This window comes from Misgurnus anguillicaudatus, chromosome 22 (assembly GCF_027580225.2).
Source record: "Misgurnus anguillicaudatus chromosome 22, ASM2758022v2, whole genome shotgun sequence".
Classification (NCBI taxonomy): domain Eukaryota; kingdom Metazoa; phylum Chordata; class Actinopteri; order Cypriniformes; family Cobitidae; genus Misgurnus; species Misgurnus anguillicaudatus.
In genome coordinates, this window is record NC_073358.2 from 10550469 (window position 1) to 10570783 (window position 20315).

A 20315-nucleotide genomic window follows, 5' to 3' on the forward strand; every position below is an offset into this window, starting at 1 on the left:
TCAGCATGTCAATAACCTTTATCCAGGACATTTCACTTTCTTCTTTTCCTGCATCGTGTTTTTCACGTCATGTCTTCGTTTCGCCTCGCTCCACACCTCTCGCCCTCTGCATCAGGCTGGCATGTGATGGTGGCACTGGTTGTTTTTCTACCTCTCCCCATTCTGTACTAACAGACGCAGACGCGACTGGAGCATGCCCTCCTAAAGGAGCTTGAGCAGAGTCTGCTTTTTGAAAAGACCAAAGCTGAGAAACTTCAGAGGGAATTGGAAGACTCTAGGGTAATGGATCTCCACCGGGGGCCGTGGGTCAGGAATCACTGCTCATGAGTCGTGGAAGCTGATTTTTTAGTAGGGCATTAGTAAGGGATCCTCACTGCATGTCGCTCAATAACCAATTAAAAAATTACTAACACAACCTAATTATCTCGGTGCTGTAGTTTGGTTGGGCTCTGTGTGTGTATTCACGACATGGGCATAGGTATGTAGACCCACACCCACCCACGTTTGGCGGTCCAACAGGTGCATAAATCCAGGCAGTCTCATGCATAACCAAGTTTTGCACATCTACCAACCCAATTAATGACCATTGGTTTTGAAATGAACCGTTCAACAGGCACATATGTGCATGGTGTTCAGATGTCTATATACTTTTGGCCATGTGGTGTACATTAGTATAATTATAAATGAAATGTAAGACAATTTAATATTTGCCTTTACTCAGTAGTACAGTTTCGGTGGCATTACTAGATCTTCAAAAATTGGGAAGTCAAACATACTAGTTATCTAGCTGTTATCACTTTCATTAAATTGATATATTCATATGGTCTTGCTCTCAATCACATAATGTCTTTGTTGATTTTAAACATTGTAAGACAATCCTATGCTTCAATTCATCCTCACAGTTTCAGTAAATACAGTTTTGCAGAAGCCTGTTTTCCCACCCTCTCCTTCAGGTGGCCACGGTCTCCGAGAAGTCCCGTATCTTGGAGTTAGAAAGGGATCTCGCCTTGAGAGACAAAGAGGTTGCTGCCCTTCGCAAGCCACTGGAAGTTGTACCTGGACAGGATGGAGTTACCGAGGACTCCACCGCAGCATTGCTCCAGGAGGAGCTACGTTCCCTCCGCACACAGCTGGCCGAGCAGAGCGCCAGTCACCAGGCCGAGCTGTCCGCCCTGCGTGAGACGCTTGAGGCCCGAGAGAAGGGACACGGTGAGGCCTTGATACAGCTCCAAGAAGCTTCAGGACGTTTGGCGAAGGAGAACGAACGACTTTGCGTCCGCCTAGCAAAGGCCGAAGAAGACAATGCGAACGCCGTTGAGCAGTGGCGTGCCAAACTGGTGTCAGTCGAGGCCTCGCACCAGAAAGTCTTAGAGGAGCTGAAGACCTCCTCGGGAGCAGGCCATGCCGAGCTGATTGAACAGCGAGCTGCTCTGGAGCGGTTGAAAGTGTCACACCAACTGGAACTAGAGGAGATTTCCAACAAGCGTGCTGCTGAAGCCTCAGGGTGGGCCGTTCAAACCAAAGAGCTCCAGATGCAGCTGCAGAGGGTCACAGAGGAGAAGGAGCGACTGGAGGACTCGCTACACACCAATATTGAGAAAACCGAGGAGCAGCACCTGGTCGAAATGGAGGACGTCTTGGGAAAGCTGCACGCTGCTGAACTCAGGGTAAAAGAGTTAGAGGAGGAGGGGGGTAAGGTGGGCCAGCAATTGGATCAGAAGGTGCGGGAAGCTAAGGAGAAACATGAAGCCCTTCAGGCGCTGCAGTCGCAGCATAGTGAAGGTAATCAGGAGATGCAAAAACGGTTGGCCCAGCTAGAGGAGGCAACGGCCAAAGCCAAATCCCAGGAGGAGAAGGTAGGGCTTCATGTCCATTTGTGCCCTTTTTTACAGCAGGACCACCGATTATCCATTGTCAACCAGTTAATTCATAGAGTCATGCTAAATGAATGATTCTAAAAATCTTTTTTTAAACTCATTCCCTCTCTCTTAGAGGCTGTTTACACTTGGTATTAAGATGTGTTTTCGTCGATCGGATCACAAGTGGACGAGAGAGACACATTACGTTTACACCTGGTATTTTAATCCGTCTCTTTTGTCCACTTTCGACCGCTTCTGTGCTGAATACTATGAGGGGGTGGTCTGTGAGACGGTGGGCGAGTCTCTCTGCTGTCATTCAAACCCGAGCGGGAGTAATTATGAGTTTATATGGACGCAAACTAATATTATGTCGGAGTGCACTGCTTGTTAGGAAGTAAACATGCTGCACAGTGTTTTGTACATGAGTATGTAAGAGCTTTCTTTGAATTTTCAGTGCAATTGATGAAATAGGATCGCGCAACTTTCACACGCTTTCAAAACGAAACTACGGAGATCAGCCGCTCAGTTTTATCAATGAAAGGCTAAAAATAGCGCTGTTCACCGAATGTTCACGCCAGAAGTCAAAAAAAAGACGTAAAACTTGTGTTTAATACCTCAGATTAGATAAATGGGCGGAGAGAAGGCGGTCGCGTGTGGCTGTTCGAACGCATTCAATCACATGTGCGTTCCGCAACTCCAAAGCGATCCGATCGAAAGTGGTTTCGACCACCTCTGGATGTGGTTGAAAGTGGTCGAAAGTGGACGAGCTCAAAACGTTTTGAACACCGTTTACACCTGGCATTAACGTCGTCCACTTATGATCCGATCGACGAAAACACATGTTAATGCCAAGTGTAAACAGCCTCTATGTTATCTTGTTTGCACTTGCACAGAAGATGCATGGTGCCAGATTTGATGTCAAAGACGCTTTTTGGCCCTGTTTACACCTGGTATTAAAGGCAGGGTGCATGATCTCTGAAAGCCAATGTTGACATTTGAAATCACCTAAACAAACACACCCCTACCCCAATAGAATCTGGACCTTCTTTTGATAGACCCGCCCAACACATACGCAACCCAGGCAATGATGTCGTTTAGTAGACACGCCCCTTACTGTGTGTACAAGTGTCTTTTGGTAGTCGGCCCGACTCTCTGTGATCTAAATAATAAGATAAAAATATATGTACATGTACAGTACTGTGCAATTTCTATTGTGATCTGAGAAATTTAGTGAATTTCTCTCATCATCTTGTGATCTGTTCGACCAAAACACAACTTAATACCGGGTGTTCAGTGGTGGTCCTGCTGTGAAGCATATCATTCATTTATTTCTTTAAAATTACTATTATTTTAGTACATCCAGCATGTAAATGTGCTCAGTGTTCTGTGTGTTCATTTTCCATAATTTCAGTCATTCTGTATGACAGAAATTTTGAGTTTGTGTGTGTGTAACTCATGTGTCCCCTGTCATTTCCCTTCATTTCTCCATTGTGGTGGTGCATCTCCATGCAGGTTGTTGAGTTGAATTCATTACTCAAGGACAAAGCTCAAAAGTTGAGTGACCTGTTGCAAGAAAAGGGCTCTTTGGAGAATGAAGTTAGTGTGCTGGTAAGTACCCTGTTTTGGGTTTACCCTGTGTACGGTAAGGATAAATCTTATAGAATATCTGAATATCAGCGGTATCAATATTAAATAGTTTTTTGCACCTGTGTTTTTTCCCCCATTTGCTTGGTATGTTTTAGCCATAGGCCACAAACATATTTTATACAAGTATGCACTTTCATTGCAAGTACATGTACCATTTAAAATGCCTAAAGTTTGTTTCTGTGTGAGTTTTTTTCAAATGTCTTTACCAGATGATGTGTTCAGGTAGCTAGCTACACTTTGAAAAGGTATTAATATGTGGCCTTGGACCATAAACCAGTCATAAGTGTCAGGTTTGTTTTATTGAGAAAGCAGAATAAATGGGCTTTCCATTTGATGTATGGTTTGTCAGGAAAGCATAACATACCGGTATGGTCAAGATACAACTATTTGAAAAATTTGGAATCTGAGGGTGCAAAAAATCTAGACATTGAGAAAATTTGCCTTTTAAAGTTGTCCAAATGAAGTCCTTAGCAACACAGTTACTTACTAATGATACATTTTTGTTAGAATTATGGTAGGAAATTCTCAAAGATCTTTATGTAACATGATCTTTACTAAATATCCTTATGATTGAGATTGATCCTCTTCCATGATGGCAGGTAATTCGTAGGGAGAAACTGACCATAAAAGGAGCTTATGCCCACTGTTGTGTGGAGAAAATGGCGGTTCTGTCATATTTCATGAAATTAAGCTTGCACAGCTAGAAGTGTTTGCGTTTACATGCTTAAAGGAACAGTATGTAGGATTGTGACCAAAATTGGTATTGCAATCACAAAACTTGTGGCTAAAACTGGTACTGCAATCACACAACTGGTGGCCAATACACAAAATGACAACATAAACATCAGTTGAGGGCTGCAACTCCACTTTTTAAATGACAATATCCTGGCCGGACCACTGTTTTCAGTGATATAAGTATTTGAAATGAAAATGATTTCTTAATGTCTAGTGACATATCAGGGCCATTTTATGATTAATTGATATAAATTTCTTACATACTGTTCCTTTAAGTGACTTATTTTTCGTTGCCATAACCTTAAACTAATTCTTTTTTTAGAAGCAGAATCTGGAAACTGCATCTAATGATCAAGCCAAATCTTCTCAATCTAATCAAGGTATGTGTTTGAATCGCTGTTTTTGTTGATTGTAGGTTATTGCACATTTAATTTAATTATTATCCATAAATCTATATCTCAGAGTTACGCGAGGAGCTCAGGAAGAAAGAGGAACAATGCACATCGCAGTCTGCTGAATTACAGGAGATCAAGAGTCAACTAGCTGGTTTGTGTTCGTCTATCAAGTATTATTCAGAGGGGGGACCGGGGCTCTTGGGGTTTGTTGTATTTGCATTTGACAGTATGCCTTGTTTCATTGCCTGTGTTGACTTTGACCTTCAGGATTACAGAGAAATTTGAAGGCGAGTGAAGAAAAGCTAGACATGTTGACCAAAGACAAGACCAAACTTGAGAACGACATCATGGATATGATGAAGTCATCGGGAGACAGTTCTGTCCAGCTGACTAAGATGCAAGAGGAAATCAACCAGAAGGAAAGGTCTGCTGGGATATTTTAACTTAAACTATAAAAATATTTTTTACTATAGTTTAGATATGAGATCTGCTTTAAATGTCCTAAAATCACATCTTAATATTACATGCTGTCAGGTGGTTTTAATCTATTATGTCAGACTGAACTGTTAAAGGGACACTCCACTTTTTTTGAAAATATGCTCATTTTCCAGCTCCTTTAGAGTTGAACATTTTATTTTTACCGCTTTGAAATCCATTAAGCCATTCTCCGGGTTTGGCGCTACCACTTTTAGCATAGCTTAGCAAATCCATTGAATCTGATTAGACCATTAGCATTGCACTCAAAAATATCCAAAGAGTTTTGATATTTTTCCTATTTAAAAGTTGACTATTCTGTAATGATATTACGCAGTGCCCGAAAATAGTCGGAAAATAGTAATCAAGGGGACTATTTTCGAGTGCTGCGAAATATCATTGGGCCTGCTGCAGCCATGGTACGGCAGCAAAGTCCTTGATTATTACGCTGGACTGAGAGTGTAGTCCCTAGCAATATCTGCCTGGGAAACCGCAACTTTTAATTTTCCGTTGGTCTTCGTACAAGATTTAACTACAGAAGAGTCAAGTTTTAAATAGGAAAAAATGTTTTGGTCATTTTTGAGCGCAATGCTAATCGTCTAATCAAATTCAATGGATTATGCTAAGCTATGCTAAAAGTGGTACCGCCAGACCTGGAGATTGACTGAATGGATTCCAAAACGGTAAGAATCAAATGTTTCACTCTAGATGAGTTTTAAATTTCTTTTTAAAGAAAGTGTAGTGTCTTTTAAAGTCACAAATCTTTAAACCCAATTACAGAAGACTAGAAGAGCTTCAGAACCAGCTGACGGAGCAGAATGAGAAGACAGCCAAAGCCGAGGAACGCTGTTCACAAGCACAAGTCCAGGCTGAGAAAGATGCTAAGGAGATCTCTGAAAGGCACCAAAGAGAGCTTAACAGCCTACAGGAGAAAGTCCAGCTACTGGTCAGTAGGGATGAAGTAACACTTTACAATAAAGCTCAGAGTATAGTTTGTTTTTTACGTACACACACATACATGCATGGTCGAACGCACAGCCTTGCAAAGTATAGTTTGTACGTGTACGCAACGGAATACAATGCATCACCTGGGTTACATGCTACATTCTTCTGTACACGCATGCATTACAAAAAATATTTAAGAGGCACTTAAATAAGGCACCGAAATCTGCATTCCAATTCGGTGCGGTACATACCGGCCATATAGGTACCCTGTCTGATGAGAAGCCAACATCAAAGAGAGACTTCAGTTATTCAAGCCTGATGTGGTATGAAAGCATCTGTTTAGTCTGTAAACACTATAAAATGTATTATTGTTATACTTACTACTTTATTTATTATTATATTGCTTTTGGATTGTACCCAGTGCACCACAACTCATATTTACAGTCTGTTTTTCTGCAATGGTGTAAATATTAAATGTGTATATCAGATTATTTGTAGTACACTATATATAATAGACATAATAGACAAAAAACACAAAACCTTTCATAAGAGTTACATCTATTATCAGGGCAACAGCTTAGACTTTGACCTTTTATTGAAGTTGTCTGTTTGTCATTACTGCAGGAGAAGAATGTTGAAGAACATCAAGCTAAAGCCAAAGACGCAGATGCTTCGAGAGAGAAAGCTCTTGCAGATGCTACAGATCGCCATTCAAAAGAAATACAGGACTTAAATGCTCAGCTAGAAAAAGTCAAGCAGGAGCTCTGTGTGATTCAGGATGAACGTGTGGAGTTAAAGAAACAGCTTGAGGAATTGATGCCCTTTAAAGAAAAAGCTGAGGTAAAACAGCATTCAGCAAAAAGCACCAATGAGAATCTTATCAGAACTTTCCACAAATACACACACATAATTCACAGCAACTAAGACCAATGAATGGGGTAGATTGAAAATAGTTGGATATCACACCTAAAAACCTGTTTAAGTTCTGAAAATGATAGACTAGTGTTTTATTTGTACTCAGGTCTCAGAGAGAGCGGAGCAGGCTGCACAGGCATCACTGGAGACCTTAACCCAGCAAAACAGTCAGCTGAGCAAAGATAAATCTGAGGCTCAGACGCTGGTGACACAACTGAAGAACACAGTAGAAGAATTACAGTCCAAGGTGAGCAATATTAGAGGATTTGAGATGAGAGATCGCTGGTGATGTAATTAACCTCCTAAGACCCAAGCTTTGGTTTGTATTTTTTATATATTTCTTCCAGCTATTTGGTGTTAGGAAGAACCAATAAATATAATAATTAAATATTTTACTTAGAACATGAAGCTGTGTAATTGTCCACGTTTGTGTACAACAGGTTCCCGTTACACAGAATTAAGGATTATGGTGCAAACAACAAAAAATTTAATGTCCAAGTATGTGGACACACCAGGTCTTAGGAGGTTAAGGGCGCATTACGCATATCATATCATACCCAATTCAAAGATATTTTACCCAAGATGCGTTGCTGCTATTGCTACGAGTGAGGGAGATCGCACTGGTTGATATAGCCGCTCTAGCAAAGGAAGTCCTGCCTTCCAGTAAAAAGAGCCAATTGACAACTGTTAAAGAATGACATACTGTCACCTGTTCTTTGCGACATTCCATGCCAATTGTTTGCGCATGCGCAGTGGCCGTTTCTCAATGTCAAGGATACTTCCTTGGCAGGACTACTCCTTACAAGTTACTTCCTTCAGAGGCTCCTCTTTAGAATTTGGAAAACATGTAAATAGAACAGGCTATCAAGTGCACATCATTGCGTCATTACATCAGTAAAAAGGTGTGCTTTTGGCGCTGCGCGCATAGGACTGTGGGTGATTTGAGAGTGCGAAGAGCACAAAGGATACACACATGCATCCTTTCCAGTATATGGGATATTTTTGGAACGAAGGACTCAGTCCTTGGTTGCATTTCCGAGGATCCTCGACATTGGAACATGATGTAGGATGTCGATGACTTAGCATCGTCGAAATTCTGGCTTCCGAGGATCCTTCCTTGAAATTAAGAAACAGCCAGGGTCCGACGTTGCAAACGTGGCGGCACAGTGGCGACTTCCTTAAGTCTTTGCCCAAGTACACTTGATCATCTGATGCTTCTAATACATGTTTTCTTATTGCTTTCAACTCCATTACAGAGATTGTTTTTACTTTTTCTGGCTTTTTTGATGATTAATGTCATTTATGTCATGTCTTAGGGTTTTGTAATCATAAGAACAGAAGACATTTTTACTAAAGGTGCACTTACACTATTTAAACCAAATCGCGCCCAGGCGCGTTTGACCCCAAAAGCCTGGGGCCTCATTTATCAAGCGTGCGTACGCACAGAAGTGTGCGTAGGAACAGTTTTACGCAAAGTGTGGAATTTATCAAATTGCACTTATACTTAGAAATGTGTGTAAATATACGCACACCTCGGAGTATGCGTACGCAGAGCATCTAGTGGTAGAATAGCGATACTACACAGGACCCTGTTCCAGTGAGTAAAGAAGTGTCTATTTATTATCCACAAGCAGGTGTTAAAAATGATTAATGTCAGTATGGTAACAGCAAATAAGTATAATGATTTATTTGTGATATGTATCTGTATCTGTGAAAGCACATGTGATTTGTATTAATGAAGTCTCCGTCAAATGCTTGACACAGTATGGCTTATCTTGCGTTATTGGAAGACTTGGCAAATAATCCATTCCGCCGGTAGCGCGTTTTCAAAGATCGCGCCAATGATGCTGGTTATGTATGCTGCTGTCCAAGGTGGAAAGTTGTCTGTCCTCCTCCACTTGCACTCGTTTCACGTCGGTGTGCTGTGACGCGTTTTTTTTTCTTTCTGATAATTTAATGTCAAACGACTTTTTTTATTTCTAAAAGTGTTCTCATACCCAACGGAATTAAACTCACTGGTAACATGTTCCCATGCAGATTTGTTTTCTTTTGTTAGTCATTCCTCCCATACTAAGTGAACCAAACAGGATGTGTTATTAGGATTTAACCTCATCCACCAGTAACTCAATTTCTGTGTCTGTAAAGTTTCTCTTTTGGGCTCTCTTTGCCATTATTGCGATGAGGGAAAAAGCACAACCACGTGACTTATAACGGGAGGTGTTGTCACCATATATGGTGCATTGGAGGCGTTTCGAAATGCAAATGAACGTGCACGAGCATGGTGCTTAAGAACAAGTGGGATTTATCATCAAGGATTACTTACTGATGTGCGTACGAACCACTTGCGCACGTTTGATAAATCCCGATTTTTTTGTACTTAGGCACATTCTAAATTTCATTCGTAGGTACAAATATAGAACATTTTCTACGTAATGTTGATAAATGAGGCCCCTGGTTCATTTGACTAGTGTGATCGATCTGTACCGTGCCCGGGTTAATTGCGCCCTGGTCGCCTTGCATAGGTGGCCACAAGCGTGGTTCACTTGGGCTCAGGTGGGAAACGTGCAATGTGATTGCAAATTGAGCCACAGCGCGATTCAAAAGAAGAGATGTCAATTGCAAACGCGACAGACCAACTAAGCAATATGATGGCATATGACAGGGCTAATTGTCATCGCGCACCAAATGACTCCGAATAAAAACATAGACTTAACATTACGATGGGCTCCAGTGTTGAGAGAGTGCTTTACTTCCTGCTTTGTTTAAAACAATCGCATCCTAATGACGAAAGCATGCCCGGGCGCAGATCGATAAAAGTACAGTGTGGCTGCGTGCTTCTGGGGCAGTAGGGAGGGGGGACAATCGCTGGGGCGCAGTTTGGTTGGGGTAGTGTGAGTGCGCCCTAAGTGTTTAGTCTTACAGAGCAGATTATGATGTAAATCTCGACTCGGATGTGTTGAACTTATAATTGCTTTTGTCTGTGTTTAGTTTGCTCCTTTTCTATCTTGTCTGTTTTATTGACTATAATTGTTTTCCCTGAATTTATTTTTAGCTGGATGGTGTTAGCAAGCAGAACTCACAGTATCAAGAGAAACAGGTTTCAGACAGTGAGAAGATCAACAGTCTCAATACAGAAATGTAAGTGACTGTCTGCACACACTACAATCTTCATTACGATCATCTCAGTGATTGCTTACAATTTTGCTCAAATCAATATTTTGTTATATAACTGTGTCTTTCCCATTTTATTTGACGGTTTCTTAAAAATTATACACACATACCCTACAGACTTTCCTGGAAGATAACAACATTTCAGTTTTTGGATTTTGTCTTATTGTTTTATATATTTTTGTGCATCTGTGTGTGTTGTGTGAATGGATGGTGGTTGTGGTTTTCAGCGAGACACTGAAACAGGCCGTTTGTGATGGAAAGCAGACAGTGGAGGATCTGAAGAAAGACAATGAGAAGCTGACATTACAACTCGCCAGCAGTCATAAAGACAGCGACATTCTGTTAAATGTATGTTTAACAAATAACGCAAAATATATATAAAAGGCATTTTAAATTCAGCTTGTCTGTGAAATGTCACGTGCCCTGATTTTTTTTATTGCAGTTGAAAACCGAGTGTGACAGACTAAACGATCAATTGAAGGAGATGAAAGTGAGGTAAGTTACAAAAAACTAAATGAAAGTATTTGTGTTCTTGCTGTGTGTACTGCTCTCAACTCAGACATGCAGAGGAACGAAATGTCGTGCCCCACAGTGTTACACAAGGGGTGTCCCCGACTAATCAGAATTTTCGAATCTTGCCTATAGTCGATTGATAGTCGAATCATCTATGTGCGTATGCATGGTTTGGAAGGGGAACCACACCAGGTAGTCAACAGGTTTTTTTTGTTGTTAAAATGAAAGCCAGTATAAACATTTGTTAAATGATTCCTCATAACATTTCAAAGCCACGATGTACAGAACATCACACAAAGATATAACAAAAACATTTTGGTAACATTTGGTAACCGAAAAAAATAACGAATGTGATCCTGTCTAGGAAGCCCGGCTACGGGTTAATTTTGAGATTTAGTGCGTCTTTTTTGTGATCAATTTTTTATTTATTTTCTTACTATCATTATTGAAATACAGAAGGTGAAACACCAACTTTACAAGAAGGAAAAAAAGAAAAAAAAAGAGAAACATTACAATAGTTATATTACATTATCATTGAAAATATAACAGAAGCACAATGAAATATTGCTTAATGTGATGCTTGTTTCCCTTCATCTCCTTATATCCCACCCCTCGTACCCACCCTACCCAATCTTTACTATCATTTGAAAGTGAACACCGACCGTAATATTAAGTCACAAAACAGACAATCGTGTCAGGAATAAATAAAGGTTTTTAATTCGGTGCAGATATTTTTTGTGTTATTACCGAAATTTCAGCAACAGCTTACCTGTTTTGTAACTCAACATAACCACCCTGTTTTAAATACATTTTAAAACTTATACTTGTCAAGAAAGTTTTTTACATGTTTAGTTTGATGAACTGCTAAATATAATCTTAAACATGACACACAGAGCACATAGCGTGTTTTGCTAAATTGCATGTGCTACCACGCAACAGCGTAACATTGATACAAAGAAAAGTAATCCATAATGTACAGACTTAAATTAAATCAGAATTTAACTTTTATAATAAATAAACCAAAAATAAAAACAAAATATGGTCAAAATCAAGTAAGGTGCCGAACAAATGTGTGCAAAAAGCCTAAATGCGCAGGGGAACAAAGCAGAAGCAGCAAATAGTTAAATCATATAACCCTAAAAAATATATAAATTAAATAAAAACATAGAAATTATTTAAAAAACGAAAGTATAGCCAGAATTGCCAACTTTGTCTTTTTAACTGCAGAAACAATAGACAACTGCTTCACAATGATTTATTAACTTGGAAACCTATTCCCATGTGCATGTGTAGCCCTGTCACGGGGGTTGTTGGATTTATTCATGCAAGTTAAAAAAATATTTATTGAAAGCTACTTTTTCACATATAATTTGCATAGCATTATCATAATAGGCTGCTTATCAATACATTGGGAAAAAACTTGTGTTAAATCAGCTAATGTGTAGCCTGACGTTGTCATACTCAATTCTAGTCAGAATTTGAGTCTGATACAGCTCCATTGAGCTATAATTATGAGGCGTGTCTCAACCGAAAAATGCCTCTGCACTCAATTGGATAGACCTACGACCAATCAGAGCAACGGAGTGTATGTTGAAATTACGTCTTTGCAGCCTGACCGAACTGCTAGTTATTTAGTTACGACACTAACATTGTGATTATACTAAGTCTGAGTTAGCGAATGTACATCAACACCTACTATGTTTACAACATTTCGTTTATATCACAACATGAAGTATTTACTAAGTCATAGAGTATGACTATCTCTTACCATTTGTACGTTAGGTGAACTTCATCCACGACGATACCCTACGTTGGCTTGAAAATATTGGAGCCTAGCATGTCCCTCCACTTATTAGACACTTATTATCCCTCCACGATTCCAGGCTTCCGAAAAGAAGCTGGCAACGACCGCTAATTATATCCATCTCGTCGTGCACGCAGAGTTGCATCGCCATGATAAGGTTGCCCATTTCAGTTGCGACCAACCTTTGCCGAATCCCATAAGAAGGACGGCAAAAACATCAACAAATGCCCTGCTCGCGTTTCTCTGTTCCTCTTTTTAAATCAATGCTCTGTCGATATCTTTTAGAACAGACTCAATGTCAGAATCCACACATCTGTGCCCCGTTGCATGAAAGTCCTTAAGCTAAGAAATCCCTTAAATATAAGGTTAAGGGTGCCCTTAATAAAAAATGGGTTGCAAGAAAAACCCTTAAGTGAACCTTAAGGCTGTCAATAAGTATTTACCCTTAAATGCTAAAGTATTACCTTAAGTTCTGCTATGCGTTGCAACAAAGTCCTTAAGTCACATTTTCCCTTAAAAAACTTAAGGGACTATAACAGGTCCCTTAACGTCACACGCGATGGCTGATTTTATGATTATTTAAGAAAATGAAGTATCAATGCGCATTTCTAACCATCTAAATAATCTCTAGAGAAAAAGATGCGCATTTATTAGGAGATTAGCGGTTTGATCGTCCGTCAATCTAAAGTGTTTCCAGTTTGAATTACTTTGAGGTTTTATACACGCAGCACTTTACAGTCTGTTATTTGCGATGTTTCATTGTACACAAATCCGCCGTCTGTTGAGCTGCGTGCGTTGATTTGTTACCGCTGTGAGATTTTGTAACTATAGCAACCGCGTCTCTGCTGCCGTCTTTTGGCAGAGACTACCGTAAAATACTTAGTATAAACACTTAGGTAAGGGTGACAGTTAAGACCTTTGTTGCAACGCTCTTAAATAAATCCCTTACCTCAGGGATCTTTTCTCCCTCAGGAAAACCCTCACTTAAGGAGTTTCATGCAACCGGGCACTGAACTCTACAGCGGCAGCCATTCAACACACGCGCTCTTTGGTGACGTGGTTCATTACGTTACTGTCGTTTATCTGTCAATCATCGTATAAAGCCCGCCCTCACAATTTGATTCGTCGGCCTGTTTTGATATTCTCATAGTAGCTCCTCAACGGTGAATCCCCAGACCGATCTTCCCCGTATTTCAAATCGTGGTGGGCGGGGCTAAGATCGGCTGGCACCCAGGCTAGCTAATGTGCACTCTTATATAGCCAAAATTTAATGAAAATCATTTCATAAAACATCTGCGACGATTCGACTGTAAGATTGGTAGTCGAATCGTGCTTCTCCTATCAAATCTGCGACTATTCTGGGTCACCCCATGTTACATATTTAAAACATTGCATATTAGTTTACACATTTTACAACATACACATACTTGGCGATTTGTAAAAAGCATAAAAAACTAACAATCTGAGACTATAGAATCTCACTATTGAGAGATGGCAGACAGTGTACAACCCACTGAGGGTGAAAACTGTAGTAATGCGGGGCTGTCTGTCAGTGGCTGTGGGTGGGGCTTTATCATTGTGACATCACATTAACAAGAGAATCAAAACGGCTTTGATTTAATGGGGGTTTTGTAGGGTTGTTGTGTTTACATGCTGCCAACACACATTTATGTCCATTTATGATATGGATTGCATAATATGGGCCCTTTAAGTCAGTATTTTCTGAAAAATCTACACTGTCATTACACACATCTTAATCATGCATGTTTATGGATGAGTTTCTAATCTATTCTCATGTTTGTTTGTTTGTTTGTTTGTTTGTTTGTTTTGGGAGCTTTAAATGTACTGTTTAATGTTTTTTTGTTTGAAAAGATTTTTGGTAACATGTTACTTGATTACAAAACAAACATCATCCAATCTCTCTTCTGCACAGGGAAAACACTTTAAAAAGCGAATCAGAAAAGGAGAAATCTTCACTTCAGCAATCTCTCCAAACACAGAGTGCCTTGATTTCAGAGAAAGACAATGAATTAGTCTCTCTGAGACAACAGGTAATGTCCTGTTTACATTAAACCTTATTTACCATTCACCACAAGTGTTACAGGGCACATATTAAAGGGACAATGTGTATTTTATTAGTCAAAATCAATGTCTTTATTCATAAATATTGTCCTCATTGGTGTCAAATGACCTCTGCCGATGATCTGACTTTTCTTTGTTAGCTTAGAATTTCTTCTCTTTATTTACATTGAACAGGTAAGTCCTAAAAACCTTCCATGTCGCCATATTGAAAAGCTATGATAGCAGAGAGGGACAAAAAGCATTAGCCTACCACAACGCTTTTTGGTTAGAACACGTGAACTAGCTGAAATGGACAAGGAGATCAGTGAGTACATAACAGCTATTGTAGTTGCAACACGCATTTGGAAAAGCGAGGTGCTAGAGAGCACTATTCGTTTGAATGCAAAATACAATTTCACCACTAGATGGGGGAAAATCCTACTTATTGTCCCTTTTAAGCCCATTTTTACAACATAATACAAGAAATATAAGTCACAGGTGTGCCTAGATTGTGTCTGTGAAGTTTCAGCTCAAAATACAGATCAATTATTATAGCATGTCCAAAATGCCCCTATTTGGGCGGGAGCAAAAACACGCTGCCTTTATCAGTGTGACATCACATTGACAAGTTATTCAAAACGGCATGTTTAATGAGGCTGCTTTGGTTTAATGGGGATTAAAAAAGGAGACAGTAGAAAGCTGTCTTTAATTTATCTTGTTTGCTGTGAATATTTGGTGAGATACTATAATGGCTTGTCTATAATTGTTTTCTCTGAATATTTTCTTTAGCTGGATGGTGTAAAAGAGCAGAACTCACAGTATCAAGAGAAACAAAGTTCAGACAGTGAGAAGATCAACAGTCTCAATACAGAAATGTGAGTGACTGTCTGCACACACTACAGTCTTCAGTACAATCATTTTAAGTTTAACTACTGTTTGTTATTTATTATTATGTCTGTAAGGAATTTTCAAAATATACAGTCATGTCAGACTGCATGATTTCCATTTTAATGGGAATTTTTATTGATGATGTACTCATATTCTATATAGACCTACTGGAAGATAACAGGTTTTCTAATTATTTAATATATTTTTGTGTGTTGTGTGAATGAATGCTTGTTGTGGTTTTCAGCGAGACACTGAAACAGGCCGTTTGTGAAGGAACTCAGACGGTGGAGGCTCTGAAGAAAGACAACGAGAAGCTGACATCACAACTCGCCAGTAGTCATAAAGACAGCGACATTCTGTTAAGTGTATGTTAAACAAAATAATGCATAATATTAGGGCTGTAACTATATGCGATATAAAACCGAAATCGTGAAACTCAGATCCACGAACCTGTGTCATGGTCTGAGAAGGCAGAATCGCGACACACCCCTTTCAACTCCCAGAGTTATCCTTCCCATCCAGATCCAATGCTATCACATCTTTAAATTGCTATTAGGATTATTTGAAGTTAAAGGAATATTCCATTTTCTTAAAAGAAAAATCCAGATAATTTACTCACCACCATGTCATCCAAAATGTTGATGTCTTTCTTTGTTCAGTCCAGAAGAAATTATGTTTTTTGAAGGAAACATTGCAGAATTTTTCTAATTTTAATGGACTTTAATAGAACCCAACATTTAATGCTTAACTCAACACTTAACAGTTTTTTAAACGGAGTTTCAAAGGACTATAAATGATCCCAAACGAGGCATAAGGGTCTTATCTAGCGAAACGATTGTCATTTTTGACAAGAAAAATAAAAAATATATACTTTTAAACCACAACTTTTCGTCAAGGTCCGGTCCAGCGCGACCTAACGTAAATGCGTAGTGACGTAGGGAGGTCACGTGTTACATATATAAAACGCACATTTGCGGACCATTTTAAACAATAAACTGCCACAAATACATTAATTAGTATCAGTTGACATACAACGGTCCTCTTTCAAGACGCTTGTAAACACTGGGGCGGAGTTTCGCGTTCGTCCTCTGTGACCTCTTGATGTCATGACGTATTGCGGTGACGTAGTGGGGTCAGCTGGCGCATCACAACCGGATCTACACGACGAGAAGTTGTGGTTCAAAAGTGCATATTTGTTTTTTTTATTGTCAAAAATGACAATCGTTTCGCCAGACAAGACCCCCACGCCTCGCCTGGGATCGTCCACAGTCCTCTGAAACTCTGCCGAAAAAAACCCCCAAGTGTTAAGTATTAAATGTTGGGCTCTATCAAAGTCCATTGGAATTGGAAAGGTTCTGCAATGTTTTCTTCAGAAAACGTGGTTTCTTCTCGACTGAACAAAGAAAGACATCAACATTTTGGATGACATGGTGGTGAGTAAATTATCTGGATTTTTCTTTTAAGAAAATTGACTAATCCTTTAACATTATAAAATACGTAGACTGCAACACAATACTAGTTGAGGATAAATTATGTAATTGTGAACCTACCTGTAAATGTCCTTCAAACGTGACTAGGGCTGTCGCGGTGAAGGAATTTCTCTTGCAGTGATTTTTCGTGGCTCACAAGCTCGGTATGCGGTTTTACAGCCTTTATTTATTAAAATGATTCAAACAAAATTATGATTTAAGTACAAAACAACGAGGTCCACTGAGGTAGAACGCAGGGTGCTGTCTTTCCTCGTATGAGAAAATGATTAACACAAGCTATACTACAGCTAAATAGCCTATATATTAAAAAAAAAAATGAAGAACATTGTTTAGGCTTGTTGTGCAAATTTATAGAACCTCTGTCAAATATGCTACAGAACACAGCGGTGTCTTAATGAATTTAAAATGAGCCAGTATTTGTGCACCTGTAAATGTAAACTTACATTATATCTTGTGTGTTCCTTGGTTGAAAATATGTAGAAATATATGCGAGTAAAAAAGTACAGAACAAAAACATTTAGCTCACGGAGCAACCGAAAAGCCGTTAATAAAACAGACTCTCCGTAGAGGCCGTGCTGAAACCATCGAGTCGGCAGATGATCATCATGTTTATAATGTTTCACACAAATATTGTTGATGAAAAACTTGTGAAAGGTGAAAGTCAAGTGTTCAATCAGTTAACAAAGCCACCGGCTTTATTGGCTGCAACCTCCTCATCCACGGTGCGAACACTACAGATACACAAAGATAAAACCATTAAAGGTTTTTATTTAAAGTGGTATTAATGTCGCTAAGCAATCCGTTGTATTATGGCGCTTTGTATTTGTGTTGATCATGGGATTCAAGTAATTTTAAACTTTAAACTGTATTTAAAGGCAGACGACGCTATTCTTTAATCTTAGTTTTTATTTGCGTGCTCAAGGGTTTTCACACATTCACAGTATGATTTAACGAAATTATAACATTTTTTATTGAAAAATTACAAAAAAAACAAATTACTCTTAACTCTTGACAATTTATTTGAAGAACATTAAAGACATTTAATGTAAAACATCATCTCCACAATGAAGTTTAGTTCTGTTTGTTTTTCAACAGTATTTTGTTAAAAATAAGTTTTTGTTAAAAATCGTGAGATGAACCGAATCGTGGGTTTGGTGTATTGTTACAGCCCTACATAATATAGAAAATGCATATTACAGTTCTGCTTGTTTGTGAAATGTCACATGCCCTAAATATTTTTAAATGTTTTTAAAATCCAGTTGAAGAAAGAGTGTGAAAACCTCAATGATCAACTAAAGGAGATGAAAGTGAGGTGAGACGTTTGGGAATGAAGATGGGTTTGGTGATGAAGATGTTGAGTATTAATGCAAATCTTTCTTCTTTACAGGGAGAAAACTTTAACAAGTGAATCTGAGAAGGAGAAATCTTCACTTCAACAATCTCTCCAAACACAGAGTGCCTTGATCTCCGAGAAAGACAATGAATTAGACTCTTTGAGACAACAGGTGATGTCTTATTATTTGCTCTGTTGTGTATATTATCAGTTAGTCAGAGGATTGATGTAATGTGTTTAATTTTTTCTCTGAATTGTTTCTTTAGCTGGACGGTGTAAGAGAGCAGAACTCACAGTATCAAGAGAAACAGAGTTCAGACAGTGAGAAGATCAACAGTCTCAATACACAAATTGAGTCACTGTCTGCACGCACCACAATCTTCATTGGTTTAGATTTAATTTGTTCTTCAGTAGAGTTATGTAATATTTGTCATGTTATATTTGTGTCTTTTGTATTTCTGTTTTAAAAAATGTAAATGAAGGTGTGATTATGTGTAATCACGCTTAAGGAAAATTGACTTTTGCTCTGGGTTTTTACAGGTGGGGTCTTTCCTATTAAATACTTTACATATCTCCCTATTAAATATTGTCACTAATGTGAACTCACTTTTTTTTGTAGTGAGGTTTTGACTCAGACAGCCGCTGAGAAAACCCAAACAGTGGAGGCTTTGAAGAAAGAGAATGAACGACTGACGGTGGAGCTCACCAGCAGCCATAAAGACAGCGACATTATGTTAAATGTATGTTTATCAGACAATGTAAAATATTTCATTGATTCAGTTTGTTTTGCCAGTAATAGTTTGTTTAACAGAAGGACTCAAGTGTCAAATACTCAAGTTAAACCATGTTTAACTTCATTGTGACTGAATATATTGGGTTAATGCTTTGGTAATTATTTAAAATACAGTGTTGTACTCAATTATGTGATAATTTTGTAGAAAGTGAATGTCTTTAATTCTTTTCACTTTTATTGCAGCTGAAAAAGGAGTGTGAAAACCTCAATGGTCAATTGAAAGAGATGAAAGCGAGGTAAGAAGCTGCTTAAATGCGTTTGTGATGTTATCATGTATTGACTGCCCTGGTGCTAGGTGTAATGCTATTAAAAAATAACTTGCATTCAAGCTATATATTCAGCATGTGTGTTTTTATGGGTGATCGAACCCATGATTGTTTGAACTGCTAATGCGATAAGTTGAGCTATACAAACACTGAAATTCCTTTTTTTTAATTAGCACGTTACTTTTATTTCTTGTAAACATATTACAGTTTCTGACTTTCAAATATATTATAATTAATTACATTACTTGGGTAACACAAATTAAAAAAATATGGCATTTACAAGTTTAGTTTAATAGTCTAGTCCTGTTAGCATGTTTTAAAATGAAGCTAACATGCTTTGACACAAAGCTAGCATGATTAGAATGACACTAGCATGATTTAGCATGAAGCCATAGATATATACACTAGATGTCGCCTTGGCTACGGCAGTTCATTGAAACAAATGAGTCGAATAGAGCCGCCATCTTGAAACAGGGGAGCCCCTCCTCTTAAATGCATCAGCGTCAATGTAGGAAAAGGTGTAATGGAAAATAATCACCAGAAATCGTCATGAATGCGATTTTATAGTTTTTTTTTCCCGTTACAACGGTCAGACATGTATTTAGTAGGGGTGTAATGGTATGCAAAAACCATGGTTCGGTGTGTACCTCGGTTTTGATGCCATGGTTCGGTTCATTTTCGGTACAGTAAGGGGGAAAAATGCATGAACATTAAACTGCAGGTTGTTTATTACTATACATTTTTATTAACAATTTGTTTGCACTTTTTTAAACACTTTTTATTAAAATATAATAAATAAAATGTATATATAAAATAAAAAAGAATAATAAATTAAATACTGCTGCTAAGTTCTCCACTAAATAACATACTTTTTTACATTATTTTATAACAGTCGGTAGGGGTGTCAACAATAATCGATTCTGCAATGCATCGCAACGCGCGCATGCACGTTTCAGCATCGATGCAGCAAAGTGCCATAATCGATTATGTCACAGTTTATTTTCTGGCCTCGAGTGGACAATAAAG

At 38.7% G+C, this 20315-nt stretch overlaps 1 protein-coding gene across 9 annotated transcripts in view; it reads left to right on the forward strand.

The window, feature by feature from the left end:
• Positions 1-20315, forward strand: part of clip1a (CAP-GLY domain containing linker protein 1a) — a 57521-nt gene that overhangs the window by 23717 nt on the left and 13489 nt on the right. For 2 of the 9 annotated variants that reach the window (XM_055200876.2, XM_055200877.2), the window contains exons 9-28: positions 175-279; positions 954-1856; positions 3372-3467; positions 4564-4621; positions 4704-4787; positions 4904-5060; positions 5891-6056; positions 6680-6895; positions 7077-7217; positions 10023-10108; positions 10369-10489; positions 10584-10636; positions 14392-14509; positions 15309-15394; positions 15652-15772; positions 18157-18209; positions 18285-18402; positions 18497-18582; positions 18850-18970; positions 19207-19259. In XM_055200876.2, coding sequence (XP_055056851.2) covers positions 175-279; positions 954-1856; positions 3372-3467; positions 4564-4621; positions 4704-4787; positions 4904-5060; positions 5891-6056; positions 6680-6895; positions 7077-7217; positions 10023-10108; positions 10369-10489; positions 10584-10636; positions 14392-14509; positions 15309-15394; positions 15652-15772; positions 18157-18209; positions 18285-18402; positions 18497-18582; positions 18850-18970; positions 19207-19259 — 2942 coding nt within the window. The remainder of the gene's footprint in view (positions 1-174; positions 280-953; positions 1857-3371; positions 3468-4563; positions 4622-4703; positions 4788-4903; positions 5061-5890; positions 6057-6679; positions 6896-7076; positions 7218-10022; positions 10109-10368; positions 10490-10583; positions 10637-14391; positions 14510-15308; positions 15395-15651; positions 15773-18156; positions 18210-18284; positions 18403-18496; positions 18583-18849; positions 18971-19206; positions 19260-20315) is intronic. The other 7 variants (XM_055200879.2, XM_055200882.2, XM_055200880.2 and 4 more) reach the window with 6 other exon arrangements.